The following is an 18,110-nucleotide window of genomic DNA, read 5'->3' on the forward strand; positions in this document are numbered from 1 at the left end:
ATGGCGGCTGGCGGTGATGATGTGGCTCCTGCGGCGATAACGTGGCGACAGTGACGATGACATGGCGCCTGCGGTGATGACGTGGTGTTGGTAAAACCAATTTTTCTTAGGCATTACTTTTAACAGTGACAAAAAAGTCGCCGCTGAAAAGTCTTTGAGCGGCGACAAGAATGTCACCACCGAAAGTGTCTTCTAGTGGCGACGAAAGTGTTTTCAACGGTGACATTGAAACTTCTAAAAGTCACCACTGAAAGTGTATTTCAGCAGCGACCTTTTTAGTCATCGCTGAAAGTTTTTAGCCACGACTATTACGGCAACGACTTTTTAGTGACGACAAGTCGCCACTGAAAACTTTCAGCAGTGACTTTTATACTTTCAACGGTAACTTTTTGTCGTCGCTGAAAGTCAATTTTTTTATAGTGGCAATTGGGAAAAATAGATAAATATAAGAGACAAAGTGAACTAAGGTCTTATATTTAGAACCAAATTGAATATAATACCAAACTAGCCCTTATATTAAGGACCAGCATCTCTTGTGAAACCCTACCATCTTTCATTTACTTCTCTCTCCACATATGATATTCAGAGCTTCATTTCAACAAGTGAAAAAGATATTTGTCTCTATCTTAAGGAGAATGAAAAAAAAAAACAAAGGAAGAAAATTTGTTAGTGGGGTACTGTTGTTAATTATGACACTGATTTTCTTCCATGACACCTAATTTCATGTTTATTCAAGTGATTCCTCTCAATACTAATTGAATGAAACTTATGCTGAAAATATAAGAAGCTTTCTAAATGATATACTCTCTCTTTAGACAGATGGAGTTTTTTTCTCTCTCAATATATATGTGTGTATAAAAGAAACACTCGAGTAGTGCATTTGTATACTATTCCCATTATTATACTCTCTTAATCACATAAAATAATTACTCCTCCGGTCCTTAATATAGGACCCAATTCTTGAGTTGGTTTTAGTCCTAAATATAAGACCCATTTTTCATATTTATCAATTTTCTCTAAATTACCCCTATAGATACTCTCTCAACCATAATTAAGTAAAAGAGGGAGAGGGGGTATTAAGAAAGATGATTATGGTGTTTTAGGAAAAATGTGTCACTTTTCTTATAATTAACCAACTTATCTAACTTCCTTAATCTAATCAAATTTGTTAAATGGGTCTTATATTAAGGACCGGAGGAGTAGTTAGTTTCAACAATAAGCTAAGTCAGCATCCATCTGAAGCATTTAATGTATGGATATTTGTGAAAGAATATTAAATTTGTAGTGTATATATATATATATATTTAATAAACTAAACTAATTTTAAACATATCCCTTGGTCTAGAGCTAGGTTATTAATTTGTCTCTTATGAAAAAAATTAACAAAGGGAGTATAATCTTTTTCTTTATCTGTTACAGACCAAATCAACAGTTTGAATTGCGTATAGAGAGAAATATTTATACATACGTTTGTTTGTGTGGATACATCGTCGCAGCAGCCATTGAGATAACTGCCAATAAGGTACCCAATTGGCACGCCATTTTCCCCTCCCAACAATCACAATGCTGGAAGTCATGAAAGTATTGACTGGTTTTGTTCTAAGGACAAAATAGTTTAAACTTGTTCTGAATGGTGGTAAGAAATTTTAAAATGAGCTTTTAAACTGTGATTTATGAAACATTTAAATATGTAAGGAGAATTGTATCTCCCATGAACATGCTTCTTAATCAGAGTAAGTAATTAACGCATAATTAGCGTCAATTTTGTTGAGGAGTTTGAAGGAGATTTGTATGATCATCATTCATTACCAATTATATGCTAACAACACGGCACCAACCAGACCAGCCGGTGGATTGTGTCGGGCATACAAGTAGCAATGAACTTGACGTAGCTTGTCAGTACGTTGCACCTGTTTAATTCCTTACTTCCTTCCACTTATAATATGACTTTCACTCTTCTAATATCTCTGCTAAAACCCTACCGTCTTCTATTGCTTCTTTCGAAATGAGATATGCCCTCAATTTTTTTTTTTTGGTTGCCCACCCAGTTCACCGGAGCTTTGCTCCGACTACATCTAGATCCGACCCGCGTCGCACACCTGGCTGTGGTGGGTGAGTCTCCCAACAGGGATTTCTGCATACGCTGAGGCTCAAACTCGAGACCTCACTTAAACGGTACCAAGCCGCTTATCACTTGCCCTCAATTTTTCGTTTGCCAACATGCCCGATAAGAGCTTCAATGAAAGAGTTAGAATCTGAAACATTGGATCAACGCCCCTATTAGACCACATGTTCGCTTTTAGGGCAAAGGTGTCGTGTATTTGAGTGGGCTGACTTGGTAATGAGCTGCCCAATTTTTTTGGGCCTTAAAAACTGTTATGAGTCATATTTTGACCTGTTTGAATTTTAAAATGGAACTTAACTAATTTTTTTAACAAAATTAAATATGACTCATTACCAACCGAAATCACTTAATCAGATTCAAACTAATTTAAAAAAAAAAAATCAAAATGACCAAAGCTCAAGTATACTACTCTAAAATTAAGTATGGAACCAATATTAATATACTCCTCCGGTCCTAATTATAAGACCCAATTGACTTATTTGAGGAGATTAAGAAAGTAAGTTAAGTTGGTTATTTATAATAAATAAGTGTTGTCATTCCTAAAATATCTCTGCTAATTAAGTATATTGGCTAAAACTATCATTATTAGAAGGATTATCTTGAAAAAAAATGTATAAATATAAGAGACAAAATGGATTGGGGTCTTATAATTAGGACCAAATAAAAAGTCAAATTGGGTCTTATAATAAGGACCGGAGGAGTATGTGGGTTTTATGATCAATGTGGCATCGCATCTGTGGCACGGCTAACCCGGCACGTCTTCCACCATTGTTCCTACCTGTTGCCGTCTCTCCTCCGCTCCCTCCCATCTAATTCATTCCCCTCCATTTCTTCTTCCATCGTTCATTATTCTGTGGCTCACCAAAATGAGATAAAACCGACAAAGGCAATTTTTAAATCGGAGGATGCCGGATTTGATAATTGATATGCGATATTCGTATAAACGCAAAAATTATTTCTTGGAAAACAACCGATATTTCTCAGGCTGTGTTTGGAGGGCAATACATTTTAAAATTGTCAATTAAAATAAAATCGCAAAAGCCAAGCGATACCCTCGGCATTCACGGATGGGTGAAGCTACCGTCAATCCTGAGATCCTGACCGGTGATAAATTCCGAATCGCTAGAAGCTAAAAACAGTACTGCATCCGCCACGTGTTCCGGCGTGAGGTCCACGCCCTCCAGCCTCGCGTATTTTCGATAGAGCTCTCTTAACTTCTCCTCGGTCAGCCCCCGTGTTTTGGCTGTCAATGGGGTCACCATTCCATTGGGTGACGCGCTGTTAACTCTTATCCCACGCGCCGCCAGCTGCACACTCGCTGCCCTCATTAACCCCACCACCGCGTGCTTCGACATGCAGTAGTCGGTCCCCTTCAAACTACCGACGCTTCCCGCCACGCTTGACGTGCATACTATGCTCCCCCTCACGCCCTTCTCCACCATCACCCGAGCGGCGTGCTTGACACACGCCGCCATCCCGCGGACGTTGACCGCAAATAAACTGTCCATTTCGGTGAAGTTGAGGTCAAGGATGGTCTGATCGGAGGGGCTGAGAATACCAGCGTTGCTGAACATGACGTCGAGGGTTCCATACATATTGACCGCTGATTCCACAAGGTGTTTCACTTGATCCTCGTCTGTCACGTCACAGCGCACGTAGCTGCACCTGTCGGTTCCGATGGACGCCGCCACCTGGTTGCCCAGCTCGTCTTGGATGTCGGCGATCACCACCATACGCACACCATGATCGGCAAAGAGGCGCGCCGTCGCTTCTCCAATACCGCTTGCACCGCCGGTGACGATGGCTACTTTGCCGGCTAGCTTGCGATGCTTGTTGAGAGTGTGATTTGAGGTAGATTCTGAGGCAGCCATGTTTTGGAGCAAATCGAAGGAGATGATACAAGCACTAAGAAGGCATTGTCAAGATATGATCTGGGAATTTTGAAGGAGGCGATTTTTATGATCTCTGTTCTTATTCCACCTAACTCTTGACCTTTGTATATTTTGTTTCCTTTTTGAAAATGTGGACATGCTTGGCTTGTTGACCATAAGAAACAATAGCTACCATCTATTTGGATTCTCCTGTTTGTTTTATGTTTTCAGGAAAGTGATAAAGCTTATCCAAGTGAACGGTTCATATTATTCTTGAAAGCCAGGTTACCATAGCAATGATGTTACACGTCAGCTTTTCCTAACCAGATCTTCTTTCCTTACCCCTCCATGGGAATGATATAATGAGGTGGTATTATTAGTTTGGAAATAGCATTTTGGTGAAAGAAAGTCAAGTTTCGTGACTTGGACAACTTTAATATTTTTTTAGGTTGACTGACTCCAACTTGGAAACCTACAATACTGATTGAGATAGATATTCATCTGTTGGAAGATTGACCAAAGACCAATTCCATCAAATTGGCCCTTCAACGCGTAAGTACTTGTATGATTACACTTACAGTGTTCTTATCATATCTTTTTTATCTGTCAAACACCTCGTTCAATGTATATGACAATCTTAATACAAGAACAGACATGGTTTTCAATGGTCCAACTATATTTTCAACGTCATGAAGTTAGAACATAATATTCCCTCTCATAAATCAGTAATTTTCATAGCAAGAATGGAAGTCACATTCAAGTCCAAACTATTACAAGCTCCTGCCACAAACTAGTTTCTTCTGGTTGGCAAATCCACCATTTTCCACTGGAAAAATACACACAAACCCCACAGAAAGGGGCTGAGCACAAAATATACATAAGTAGTAACATCTGGAGTCCGATTGCTTCTTTGCAAATTTACTATGATTCAGAATGGGATTCATAGAAGTCACTTGAGGAAGGAGACATAACAATTTCTTGTTCCAGCAACTGTAATACCTGCTTCATTGATGGACGCTCGTCTGGATTACCTTCTGTGCATCTTGCTGCCACGTCAATCATTGCTTCAACACTTGCTGCATCTGCATCTCTACAGCATCTTCTGTCAATCAATTGCTCCATCCGCTTCTCTCTCAGCAACATGTTCATCTGCAAATTTTTGCCTCTCAAATTCACTTTCACCTTGGAATCATATTTTATGGGCCAAAACTATGCAAGGTTCGTGCGAAAATCTTACCCATCCGACAACGTTTAGTCCCTGCTTCGCAAAGTAAGTATCTGTTGGTCTCTTTCCAGTCACAAGTTCTAGCAATAATACTCCAAAACTATACACATCTGACTTCATTGTAGCTCTCCCATTTTGAAGATACTCTGTTTCACACAATACATCATTTAAAACGTGCAGACAATACATATTACAAGGTTTCGAGTGTTCATATGTAAGTATTAAACTATTGTATTGTGAGATGTGTTTGTTTCATATGAAATACCTGGTGCCATGTAGCCAAAAGTGCCAGCAACCACAGTGGTAACATTGGTATCCTTGTCAGCCAAGAGCTTTGAAAGGCCAAAATCAGAGACACGAGGCTCCAAGTTTTCATCAAGCAGGATGTTGCTGGATTTTATGTTGCTGTGCACAATTTTTGGAGAGCATTCATGGTGCAAATATGCCAAACCCCTGGCAGAACCAAGGGCTATTTTCAAACGAGCACTCCAATTCAAGAATTGTTCTCCACCATTTTCTGAAGCAGAGCAAATATTTATTAGGAAAGACTTAGAGAATCACACAAAATTTTGAGTTCTTGCATTCTATCACAATCCATATGATACGAATCATACCATGCAATAGAAAATCTAAGCTGCCCACGGCAAAATAATCATAGATAAGGAACTTTGAAGAAGGAATCTTGCAGTAACCACGCAGATGCACTAGATTTATGTGCGCTACGCTGCCCAAAATCTCCAAGTTCCTCTCAAAAACCTGCTCGGATCCAACATGATTTCTGTCCATCCTCTTAACCGCAAATGTTGCTGAATCATTCATGACCATTCTGTAGACAGTACCCAACCCTCCAGACCCTACTTCATCCTTTTCATCAAGAGAGTCCAGCTTTTCAATGAGGGTGGATGATGGGTATGGCAGATCCCCATGGAAGGTCATAAGCTTTGTGCCTGTTAGAATACGAGGTTTAAGTCATATAAACAAAAAGACACATGAAATAGAAGGCTGTAGAATTTTAAACTCCCACACTTCCTACTTGATTCTGGATCGAAATGCTTCTTAATGTTTTTGTATCTCCGAGCAGCTCTTTCCTGCTTTGACAGCATACAAGTCCAGAGGAATGAGACCATTATCACAAGTGCAAGGGCCAACGCTGACATGGCACCAATTAGCAGCACCTTCGTGTAATGTGAAGATCTTTTGGGAGGAGGAACTGCAAAAATTTATATACAGAATTGATCATTATTACAAACGAACATAAAATATTGTGACAATAGAAGAATCAAAGAAATATTTAGAAAGGAAAAGGAAACACAGAATCCGACTTGCCTGTAGCTTCATCACTTGCAGCATGTGGTAACACCACAGGGAAGCCAAGCGACGTTCGACAAGGTTTATTGACTTGCCTCCCACAAAGATCCAAGTTTCCTGTAAACCTGTTCAAATGAATTGAATTGAGTACAATTCCAAAGCTTCCTCCATCAACTCGTATGCTATATTGTGTTATTCTAGACATGTCTAGTTGACTACATATTGTTGGGCGAGATTACTTACGAGTTGTTTCCAAAGGTGCTTAGTACTCCAATGTCAGGGATTTCACCAGAAAAGAAATTGGTAGACAAGTTCCTAAGACAAGCAGGATCAACATATACCATTAATGTCAAGAAAGTATATATCAACTTAAAGTAATCAATACGCCGCAGAGGTATTCGCTAGCTGGACTTACAAGAGTCGCAAATGTGTTAGGCGGCCAATGGATGAAGGTATAGCACCCTTCAAAGAATTGCTGGATAAATCCCTGCGTTCAAATTCTCCATTAGACCCCAATTCCTAAGTGTGAACTTTTTTATTTTGGTCGAAAAATGTGAACTAAAATTTAGGGAAACAAGAAGAATGATTTTCATTGTTTCAATGATAACCTGAATGCTGCTCCCTCCAGAGAAAGCTAGCAATCAATTCAAAGTACTCAAAAGCGTGTAAGTAACACAGCACTATGGAAGAAAATAGATGAGAGGGTCTTACAATATGGTTAAATAGGAAAGGTTTCCAATATTTGATGGTATGCCACCTTGTAAATAGTTAGCCCTCAGGTACCTTTGATCAGAATTGATGGAAAGTTAACCCAATAGTATAAAATAAAGAGGAGAGAAATCAACAGATGCTGGGGTTATAACTTACAATGCTCTTAGCTCAGTACAATTGGTAATTTCAGGAGGAATAGTTCCATGTAAGCTGTTCTGATGCAATGCCCTGAATCATTACGAGTCATTGAACAGAATAAGATGAATGAGGTGAGAGATTTCGGATTTTTGGAGAAGTGAGAAGGGCAAGGATGAAAAAGGTTGTTCTTACAATCTCTGTAGTCCACTGAGTTTGCCAATGCTGGGAGAGATACTACCTCCGAGTTGCATGAAGGGCAGATTTCTGAAGAATCAAAGACAAAAACAAGTGTCAAAGTAGGAAAGACAAGTCAGAGAAATGAAGAAAATGTGCTGTTCACATACATTGAGCGAACTCGTTGTTCGCCGGGATAACAAGTGATACCGGTCCATGTACATGGAGACTCATCAAAATCTTGCCAGTTGCTGAGATAATTCCTAGTATCGTTCAAAGCGCTTTTGATTTCCAACAACACAAGACCTATCAGAGGAAGAAGAGGAACCATTCAAATAGTTAAAGTTAAGAACTTTAAACTCACATTGGGAGTAGCTGGAGCTCAAAACAACCCATAATCCAGCTAATCGACACAAATAAAGGACCAGGGGAAGAAAACGCCATGCTTGAATCTTAGTTTATATTGTTAGATGAGCAGCCAAACGGAAAAGGACTGAACTTTACAGTTCTCTTACCATCTTGAGTGAGCGCAAAAGAGGAAGGGTAGAAAACGATGACGGAAATCACCAGAAAAACCGAGGCAACGGTAACCCTTCTCATTTGAGTCTTCCAAATGAACCCACCGAGTCACTGGGTATGAGACAGTGATGAACCGATGATTGTAGTAGTTTGTAGGGGAGAAGACGAGTGTTGCTGTGATGGAAATGCTCAGACAAGAAAGGGTAACTTTGTTTTTATGATTAAAATATGGTAATAATAATTTCAGTTTCAATTTGAATCTGAGGAGAGAGGGAGAAGGTGAGAGTAAAAGACAGGGATATCGAAAGCTGAGCACCAAAAAAGGAGCAGAGGCACAGAGTGCAATAGCCGTTGTAGAGCGGGAAATTCAAAAAGGGACCTTTTTGGCTTTTTTCTTCTCCCACTCTCTCGCGTAGCCTAAGAAGAATACTCGCTATGTGCTTAAGCAGTAGGTCAAAATGTTGACCGCCATGTCAGCAGGCCAAGAACTCTTATGTTTCAATTTAGATTTTGATTAAAAAAACACAGACACAGTAACATTGATACTGCACTGTACAGCCAGCCAAAAGGCGGCAATCCAGCTTCAAACACGGAGGGCATAATAGCGTATCTTCAACGGCCGGCATGGTTCATAACACCATAATGTTGTTTTGTCTCTTATTAATTTCATATTAACTTTAGCCATTTGCACTTAAATTTGAATTCCCATAATGTTCGTCTCTAACCTTGGGCTTGGCGTGATTATCTTCTCGATACTACCTTGAGCTTTTAGTTTTTGGATGTTTGTCCATATTTCACGTTTTTATTTTTACCAGAAAATCTCACGTTTTACAACTACGCAGATACTCATGAATGATTCTAAAAAAAATTAAAAATAACTAATTCAATTTTTGTGTGCCATGAAATAGTATTGTAGAAGCCATAAAAATTCTACAGGTCAATAATTTGTCGGGATCCTATTTCACAATTCTACTCCCGCTTTAATTTACAAGTTTTGTTTTGAAACTGCCAGATATTTTATTTTTTTCCCTTAAAATATTCTACAAACAGTTCTTTTCAATCAATACCACATGGCTTAAATAAGGTTATAACTATAAACAAAACCAAACATAAAGAATATTCTTCACGAAAGTGCGCGTGAATCTTTATTAAAAAGATTTACTTCACTATGGTACTCTAATTTATTTACAGCAATCTCCCCGGACACGACATAGAATAGCAGCTAGAAATCAAGGGCCCATTGTTAATAATAAGTACTCCCTAACGTTGCTTTTTATAAGCAGACTTCATCACATAAATTCAAAAATTAGTTAAAATGAGTTAAAAGATAATAAATATATAAAAATTAAAATTGTTTTCTCTAAAATACCTTTATATATAAGGGGAGGATATAAAAAAGAAAATAAAAAAATATTATAATAAAAAGAGTTAAAAAGAGAGAAAATGTGTGGTGGAGAGATAATGTTTTAAAAAATAAAATAATAAATACATTAAGTATTAAAATAAGTAATTAATAGGGACTAAATATAAAATTTGTTATAAAAATTTAAAACAACTTGTGACTATTACTATTTTTAAGAAAAAAAAGGTAAATAGTACTACCTCCGATCCTTAATATAAATTCGTTTGACTTTATATTGGTTTAAATATAAAACCCTAATCCATTTTGTCTCTCTTATTACTTAATTTTTTTCAAGATAGTCCTTCTACTAATTATATAGTTTAACCAATATACTTGATTAGTAAGAATATTTTAGAAAAGACAACACTGTTTATTACTAATTATGGTCTTAACCAATCAGATCAGAAGTAGTTATTATTGTTTAAAAAAAAAAAAGAGCGGGTAAAACTTAGCAAAGCGAAACCAGATTACCATTGAAGTCTGAAGAAACATTTTCTCGTAACAATCGAGACTAAAGAATCCCTTGAAACTTGGAATGCTTTTCCTACAAGCTATTGAAGAAAACCTCAACGCCATCCTCTGATTTTTGATGTGGCAGATAAACCACACCTGCTCCTGGATTCACCAGTTGCCCCCTGAAATTAATATTTAATTTACAGCTCATCAATATTAATGAATTATACTTCTCTATCTATTTATAATGTACTTTTAACATGTTTTACAGAAATTAAGAGAAAGTTAAATTTATTAACTCTCGTTTAAAATTTGATAATTTTATAACTTTACCCCTATTAACAAAGTCAACACAAAAATAAATGAAAGGTAAAATTATATATCTATACAAAAAATTTCTCTCAGTGTCCTATAAATATGACCAAAAAAATCTTCTCTCTCTGCACTGTAAATAGGACTAGAGGAGTATTGCAATAGGTATATTTATTTGTATTCTGTATAGACAAATAATGAAGCACTACACTACGAAATCTTATATGCATCAATTACGTTAATGAATTGGCAGAGTCATATATATACACACATCAGCATATTCCAAAGATGTTCATCAACGCTTCCACTTATTCTCTTTGCAAGTAATGAGTCGCTGTATAATTCATTAGTGATGAACCTTATAACTGATTAATATTTTAATAAAATGTAACAGACCATGTTTGTGTATTTCAACCTATAGACCTCTTCAGTTGTGATGAAACCCCCGATTTTGACCTTTTTTAAAGCCATGTTCTCTTCCTGAAATCACAAATAAAGAGAACATATATTAATTATCAAAAGCCTTCAAATTAATTAACTAACTCTTATATTTAGAATGAGAGGAAGTATTTATTATATCATAATAGACGTGAATACCTCATGATGGATAAACTATACGCGCATATAGCTAATTAATTAATTAATTTGTTAATTATGGGCATTTCTTTAATTTATCATGTGCCTCCGTCCATCTAAATCTTTTGGGCCAAACAATAACGATACCATGTAAACTTTAACCCACTTAATTTAGCCTAACACAGATCAACCCATCTATAAATTTTAGCCCAATCAAGCGTAAAAATTAAAAAGAAAACTAGCTACGGGCTCCCACCACAATCAACTTTATTAGCACTAGCTTTAGTACTCATCACAGTAATGAGTACCATGAAACTTATTACTGTGATAAAATTTATACTATATATTTAAAACTTTCAGCTAATAATTTTTAAACAAAAAAATTATTTTTTAAAAGACTTATGGTCAGAACTACTTATTAAAGGAAAAAAAATTTTAAAAGACAAAAATATAAAAAATAAAGTCTCGGCTGTCCATATTAAATTTGAATGGTTAAGATTTGATAAATATCATAGTACTCGTTACTGCAATAAGCATCAAACTGATGCCGCACTTCATATTAATCTGCAAATAAATGTTTGTAATATTTCTCGGAAAATTCAAATCAAATTAAAGGCCTGGCTATCTGGATAGATAAAAAGAGTTCAGGTTCATATCTCTGATAATATAATTATAGCTCCACACGCTCCACCTGGTCTTTGACTGATCTTAATTAAAAAGCAATTTGCATGTTGCTTTTCTTAGTGGTGCTTTGCAGGTATGATGCTCCAAAAAGGGGCAAAATACTAGCTCGTGTCGTGTCTGCTTTTGATTATTTGTAAATAATAGCGTGGGATTGACAATTTAACGTGCGCGCGCGTCATAAAATTTAGTAATAAGTGAAAATTCAAGAATTAAATTAGTATTTAATAAAAAATTAAGCGTTGTTTTTTCACTTTAATTATAAAACGTGGATTATAAGAGTTTGAATTATAAAAAGTTCCCGTCGGAGAATATTAATAGGTTAAGAAAGGCTTTCATTGAAAAGTTTATTGTTTCAGTTGGTCGGTTAAATTCAATACAATTCTCAAAAGGTCCTTTGGTCCTTTCCATTACACTTAGAGCTGGTAATACAGGTCAACCCGTCAGTTACGGGTTGGCCCGTGACGGGCCTAAAGACCTGCGGTTTAGTCTTTTTAGGACTACCTTTTAGCGGGTTGGGATTTTTTTCAACCCAGCCCGCTAAGATGGGTTGGCGGGTTAGAATAAAATTTAATCAAATTCCTAAATACCTAAAATAAAACATGTAAATAGAAATTATAAAAAATAAAACATATAATACAAAGTTTAAACTTTCAAATATCTCAAAATATTAAACATAATTACACAATTCATCCATCCAAAATGATTTATTAAACACCCAAATTAAAATATAAATCCAAATTAACAACAATACAACACTACAAAGTCACAAACATAAAGTGTCAAGTGCTTAATCATGATTCATGACTCTTATACGGTGTGTTCCATTCAAAAGGAAATTTTTTTTAAAAAAAAAAGTAAAACGGGTTGGCCCGCCAACTCTGGGGTTAGCCCGCCGCAGTTACGAGCTTAGTGGTTACGAACTCAAAAGATTCGTTTTAAAATGATCCTAATTTTTATTAACTCAACCCGCCACTTCTTAGCGAGTTGGGCCCGCGGGCTCAACCCATATTACCGGTTGTAATTACACTTGTTATCTTCCTCACCTTCTTTGCATATTTGGACTATCACATCAACAATAAACAACTCAGATTTCATTGTGCTTCCTTTCCATTTGAATATTTTATTTTTAAAATATGAAATCTGAATCTGTGAATCATTCATTACACATCTTAAAATTCAGATTATATGCAACAAAAATGAAGGGGATCAAACGCGCAGCAGAAAGAAACTGCTCTCCTTTCCCATAAAAGGCTGACACTACAAGAAGATTTTTTCTTTACGAGTCCTGATGACCATAAAATTCGGTGCTTTAAGGGCATTCATATCTTCTGAAGCGCAATAAAAATCTCACCGATCATTATGTTTTAATGTCGACAGGAGACTTCTGCCCTTTTAAAAAGTCCTCTTCAAAACATAATCGAATATTAAATGTGGATAAGATTCAAATAGTGACTCGTGTTATCGTGCTGTGTGGGGATTAACCCTTTTACGGGTAAGCCCAATTTTTGTTGGTATGCCAACAAGAGACTAGAATAATTGAATATCCTGCACAGAGGGTTACAGATTTAGGAGCTTTCAGGATAGAGAAAGGAGAGACAACCTAGAAAGTCCTTACTGACTCAGTGTGAACTGAGGGCCACAAGTGTTATATTTGTATTCATCATTCATACTAAGCCAGAGCCCCTTGTTCTGGATTATGATCATCACTGCCCATTTCTCTCAGTCATACTAAACCCCACCTCAGCACACTCTTCACGTTTGAAAATGGACCAGTTACACTTCTTGTATCCACTCATAACGTACGCCCCCCACCACCTTTCTACCCCCTTGGTATTCTTAACATTATGACTCTCAAAACAGCCAAAAATACTTCCTCAACATTGACTTATAACCCCTCTTCCCTTTATGACTTCTATGCTATTAGGTTATAAGGTTATTGACTTCTTTTCTTGTAATCTTAAATCATTTATTGCAGAAGATTTATGTTTAGATTCCATATTTACAGAATAGCAGTTCTATACTGAGACTTCGGCTAAACAATGTGCGCAAGTGCGAGTTTTCAATGATAAGTCCTTGGGCGAAACCTGATCTCGTTCAAAGCCTATCTTCTTTTCACACTCACATTTAGACATTGAACATGAATTTAGTGGTCTCCAGCAAAACATTAGCTTTGTGAAGGTCTCAAGTCGCGCACTAAAAACATTTAGGCTGTGACTTGTAGTTTGTGTTATGATGGAGTTTTGGTCATCAATGACGATGGGTGGGTCCAACAAACCACTTACTTCTTGAACAGTATCGATGAGTCCCAGAGGGAGAATACCGGAATTGGTGGACTGAACATCAGCCGCGGACATCTTTTACAGTGACATTTTTGGTTAAAATTTCTTTACTACAATTATTGCCTTTGACCCCACCAATCTCTACTTCCCTCTGTCTCTATATACACTCTCTCAATATCGCACCCGTGAGACGCAAATCCTCAGAGACCAGCAATGGAGAAAAGTGCGAGGGAAAATATGCAGAATAATAACGAGAAGCAAGTGCAGGGGGACGATGATGATCCTAAGATCAATTACAGAGGTTGGAGGGTCATGCCATTCATCATAGGTAGGAAGGAAAATGCTCTGTTTTTCCCTCTGTGTTTCTATCAGTTTCTTACGGTTTCTTGTGGTTGAATTCAAGGAAATGAAACGTTCGAGAAACTGGGAGCCATTGGCACATTATCGAACCTCTTGGTCTATCTTACGACAGTTTTCAACCTCCAAAACATCACAGCCACCAACATCGTCAACATCTTCAATGGAAGCACCAACTTCGCTACCTTGCTCGGAGCTTTTTGCTCCGACACATATTTCGGTCGCTACAAGACCATATTTTTCGGCACATTCGCATCCTATGTGGTATTAACTCATCAGACCAGACCAAAAGAAGGGAAAAAAAAAAAAACAGAGACTTTGAGTGTGATGATCCTGACCACTGTAATTTTCTGTGCATGTTCGAGCAGGGATTGCAGGTGATACAACTAACGGCGGCCTTCAAGAATCTGCACCCACCTCACTGTGCGAAGGAAAGTAGTACATGCAAAGGACCAACGGTGGGGCAAATGGCGTTTCTTCTGGTGGGTTTTGGGTCATTGTTGGTCGGAGCAGCGGGAATCCGACCCTGTAATTTAGCTTTCGGAGCTGATCAGTTCAATCCCAATACAGAGTCAGGGAAGAAGGGGATCAATAGCTTCTTCAATTGGTACTTCTTCACTTTCACTTTTGCCCAGATGGTGTCCTTGACCCTCATCGTTTATGTACAGTCCAACGTGAGCTGGGCTATTGGTCTGGCCATTCCTGCAGCTTTAATGCTTGTATCATGTTTTGTCTTCTTCATGGGATCCAAAATGTATGTCAAAGTGAAGCCTAACGGAAGCCCCATTACAAGTATTGTTCAAGTGATTGTGGTCGCTATAAAGAAAAGAAGACTGAAACTTCCATCTCAGTATTCTATGCTCTCCCTCTTCAACTATGTGCCTCCCAAGTCTTTGAATTCCAAGCTTCCCCATACCTATCAATTCAGGTAAATTTCTTTTCTTTTCTTTCCTTTTCTTTTTCTTTTTTTATATATTAAGAAACGCAAAAGGCGGACGTAATCTGAAGTATTACACAACAGGTCTCTGGACAAAGCAGCAATTATGACCCCAGAAGATAAAATAAACCCAGATGGATCTCCGAGTGATCCATGGAATCTGTGCAGCTTGCAGCAAGTGGAAGAGGTGAAATTATTGGTAAGGGTGATACCAATATGGGTGTCAGGCATATTGTACTACGTTGTTATAGTACAACAGCACACAATCATGGTGTTCCAAGCCCTCCAATCCGACAGGCGATTAGGACAAAGTAACTTCAAAATTCCAGGAGCAACCTACTATGTGTTCCTGATGCTTAGCATGACCTTGTGGCTACCTATCTATGACAGAATAATCGTCCCTTTTCTCCGGAGGCTCACCGGAAAAGAGGGCGGCATCACGATCCTCCAGAGAATGGGAATCGGAATATTCCTCACCATATTGAGCATGCTGGTGTCCGGGGTCGTGGAACAGCACAGAAGGTCGCTGGCTCTAACCACACCCATCGGAGTACAACCTAGAAAAGGAGCAATATCATCAATGTCAGCTCTATGGCTGATTCCTCAGCTGGTACTTGCTGGACTTTCTGAAACATTCACATCAGTTGGACAAGTTGAGCTCTACTACAAACAATTTCCAGAGAACATGAGAAGCATTGCTGGCTCACTTTACTACTGTGGAATGGCAGGATCAAGTTATTTGAGCACGTTACTTATTTCAGTCATTCATAAGGCCACTGAGAAATCTGCAACTGGGAATTGGTTGCCTGAGGATCTGAACAAGGGCAAATTGGACTACTTCTATTACATGATTGCAGTTCTACAAGTTCTAAACTTGGGCTACTTTTTGTTGATTTCAAAATGGTACAGGTACAAAGGAACTGATACCACTAGCAGCCTTCAGCTTAACCAAGTATCAAAGCCATCACAAACATCCAGCAACGGTGTTTGATTTCATGATTCAGATAATTCCAAGAAGAATGATGTCACAGTCAAAGTAGAGTATCTCAAGTACCGTTCCTTTGAGCCAAAAGGAAAAAATTATAAAATACTTTACTTGGTTTAGGTATGTCTGTATTCTAATCGGCCTGGCTCGGTAGTAAATAATTGTGCGGTGATGCGCTTTTCGACAATCGATGACTTGAATGAGGAGAGACGAAAGTAGAGTCAAACGTTAGATGGTGAGATCGAAAGTTATCTAGAAGCATTGTATCAAAAAAAAAAAACAAAAGTTATCTAGAAGCAGAAGAAAGGGCGATTACTTTGAGTTTGCCTCGGATTCTTTCGGAATACTCCTCCGGTTCATCTAAAAGTTAATTTTAGTTCTAAATATAAGTTATATTTTTATATTTATCAGTTTTTTTAAACTATCCTTATGAATACTCTCTCAACCATAATCAAGTAGAAAAGGAAGGAAAAATATTAAGAAAAATGATTATTGTATTTTAGAAAAAACATGTTATATTTTTAATAATTAACTAACTTTCTTAATCTAATCAAATTAGTTAAATAGGTCTTATATTAAGGACAGGAAGGTATCAATCATAATAAGTCAACAGTGGCAACGAATTTAATGTAGCAAGTCATTTTTCCGTATGTTTGGTTCTTGACTACAGCAATCTGTTGACGTGTTGCATCCGTTTTATTTGTGGAATTACTCTGTATTTAGCTTCTCCCCCACAGTTTGACTTATTGGCTTAGTAGTAATTATGTTTTGGCTCAGGCCAAGGGGGAAAAAAAAAAAAAGGAATTATGTTTTGGTTCAAAGTTGGTTCCCCAGATTAATTAAAAATTGATTGATTGGTATCAGTACTCCGCTGAGTCCCCCCATAAAATTTCGCTCTTTCATGTGTAGTACCCAAATTCATTTAAGGACTAGTATGTTAAGGCACAACGGGTGCACCAAGAAATAAAATGCATGAAATTTTTAAAATGGACAACGTAAATTATTTGTTCTATTCATGAATAGATTTTTTGGTCCTTATAATTTTTGTTTTCTCCTCACTGTAGAGAATAGACCATGGTTATATAAGAGTAACACACATAATTATGTAAAAATAGATAGATAGCAAAATAACATATTGGCAACAGTTTGATGATGAAAAAAGAAAAAGAAAAAGAATGAAGTCGATGGTGATATGTAATTGCAAAGACAGTTTGAACCGTTGATGCAGTTGGTTATTACAATGGGGGCGAAAAAGAAAAGGAAGAATAGTGTCCATAAAAATCAAACCCTCAAATTCCATCAAACAAAATGACAGAACTTGCTGGTATTGGGAAAAAAAAATCAAAAGAATGAAATATTTTCGCTTCTTTGCAGAGTGTGGATCGGGTTCGATGTAATCTAAAGAATGAAGCGGACAGGAGTACACCAAGAAGATCTCTGGCCAACTCTCTTTGAATATTTGTGCTAGGATATATGGGTTTCAAGATGTAAAAAGCTTTTCAATGAAGAGGACAATACCAGCAATCAAACAGGGAAAACGACTTTCTTTAGAACCGTGTGGGATAACGAGATACTCAAAAGATGCAAGTTCTACAGGAATGAAGTCATAGCTCAATACTTCATTTTCAATGATAGGGATGAATTTGTGAGGCTGGATGTAGATGGGTTGGTTTTGGCTAGTGGAGACAGCAACTGCTGAGGAGTAGTGAAAGACAACAACTATAGATGGCTTCTTGGTTTTAGCTCTCAAATAATTTCAGTTCCTTCGAGCTTTGCAGAACTCTTGGGAGTAATCATGGGCTGCAACTTTGTTGGGAAAAAGGTACAGGGAGGACGACCTTTTTAGGGACCTTATAGATGATGCCAAGATGAATAATTATAGGGACCGGCAAATTCAGATCCCGTCATGTTTATAGGGAGAACAATACTATTGCGGACTCACTGGCGAGGTTCGCTCACAGGGCATTGGGGATTTTTTGCCTCTTCATCGACAGCCGCCTTTTCCACAGGAGTTGGGCGCTGATAAAAGAAGCTAGGTAGCTAGGTTTCTTTGT

At 37.5% G+C, this 18,110-nt stretch overlaps 3 protein-coding genes across 5 annotated transcripts; 1 reads left to right on the forward strand and 2 right to left on the reverse strand.

Moving 5' to 3' along the window:
* Positions 1–3,038: 3,038 nt before the first annotated feature.
* On the reverse strand, positions 3,039–17,905 carry LOC114740109 ((-)-isopiperitenol/(-)-carveol dehydrogenase, mitochondrial). 2 transcript variants are annotated; one of them, XM_028928240.1, is made up of 2 exons: positions 17,895–17,905; positions 3,039–3,929 (listed from the first exon to the last, which is right to left on the reverse strand). In XM_028928240.1, the coding sequence occupies exon 2, from the start codon at positions 3,856–3,858 to the stop codon at positions 3,187–3,189; it is 672 nt and encodes a 223-aa protein (XP_028784073.1). In that variant the 5' UTR covers positions 3,859–3,929; positions 17,895–17,905; the 3' UTR covers positions 3,039–3,186. The 2 variants fall into 2 exon arrangements, with proteins under 2 accessions (XP_028784073.1, XP_028784072.1); XM_028928239.1 differs by lacking the exon at positions 17,895–17,905 and having other exon boundaries at positions 3,039–4,151.
* Positions 4,615–8,266, reverse strand: LOC114740107 (LRR receptor-like serine/threonine-protein kinase FEI 2). Its single transcript, XM_028928236.1, has 13 exons — positions 8,068–8,266; positions 7,723–7,858; positions 7,571–7,642; positions 7,397–7,468; positions 7,241–7,312; positions 6,945–7,016; positions 6,773–6,844; positions 6,548–6,654; positions 6,255–6,431; positions 5,836–6,168; positions 5,487–5,738; positions 5,234–5,367; positions 4,615–5,145 (listed from the first exon to the last, which is right to left on the reverse strand). Exons 1-13 carry the CDS (start codon positions 8,150–8,152, stop codon positions 4,918–4,920), a joined length of 1,812 nt encoding a protein of 603 aa, XP_028784069.1. The 5' UTR covers positions 8,153–8,266; the 3' UTR covers positions 4,615–4,917.
* LOC114740108 (protein NRT1/ PTR FAMILY 2.9) lies at positions 13,935–16,323 on the forward strand. Of its 2 annotated transcripts, none has more exons than XM_028928238.1 (4): positions 13,935–14,105; positions 14,181–14,398; positions 14,512–15,062; positions 15,156–16,323. In XM_028928238.1, exons 1-4 carry the CDS (start codon positions 13,991–13,993, stop codon positions 16,060–16,062), a joined length of 1,791 nt encoding a protein of 596 aa, XP_028784071.1. In that variant the 5' UTR covers positions 13,935–13,990; the 3' UTR covers positions 16,063–16,323. The 2 variants fall into 2 exon arrangements, with proteins under 2 accessions (XP_028784071.1, XP_028784070.1); XM_028928237.1 differs by having other exon boundaries at positions 13,936–14,105; positions 14,503–15,062.
* Positions 17,906–18,110: the final 205 nt, after the last annotated feature.

This window comes from Neltuma alba, unplaced genomic scaffold (genome assembly GCF_004799145.2).
Source record: "Neltuma alba isolate B1F8T4 unplaced genomic scaffold, ASM479914v2 tig00003057_pilon, whole genome shotgun sequence".
Taxonomy (NCBI): Eukaryota; Viridiplantae; Streptophyta; class Magnoliopsida; order Fabales; family Fabaceae; genus Neltuma; species Neltuma alba.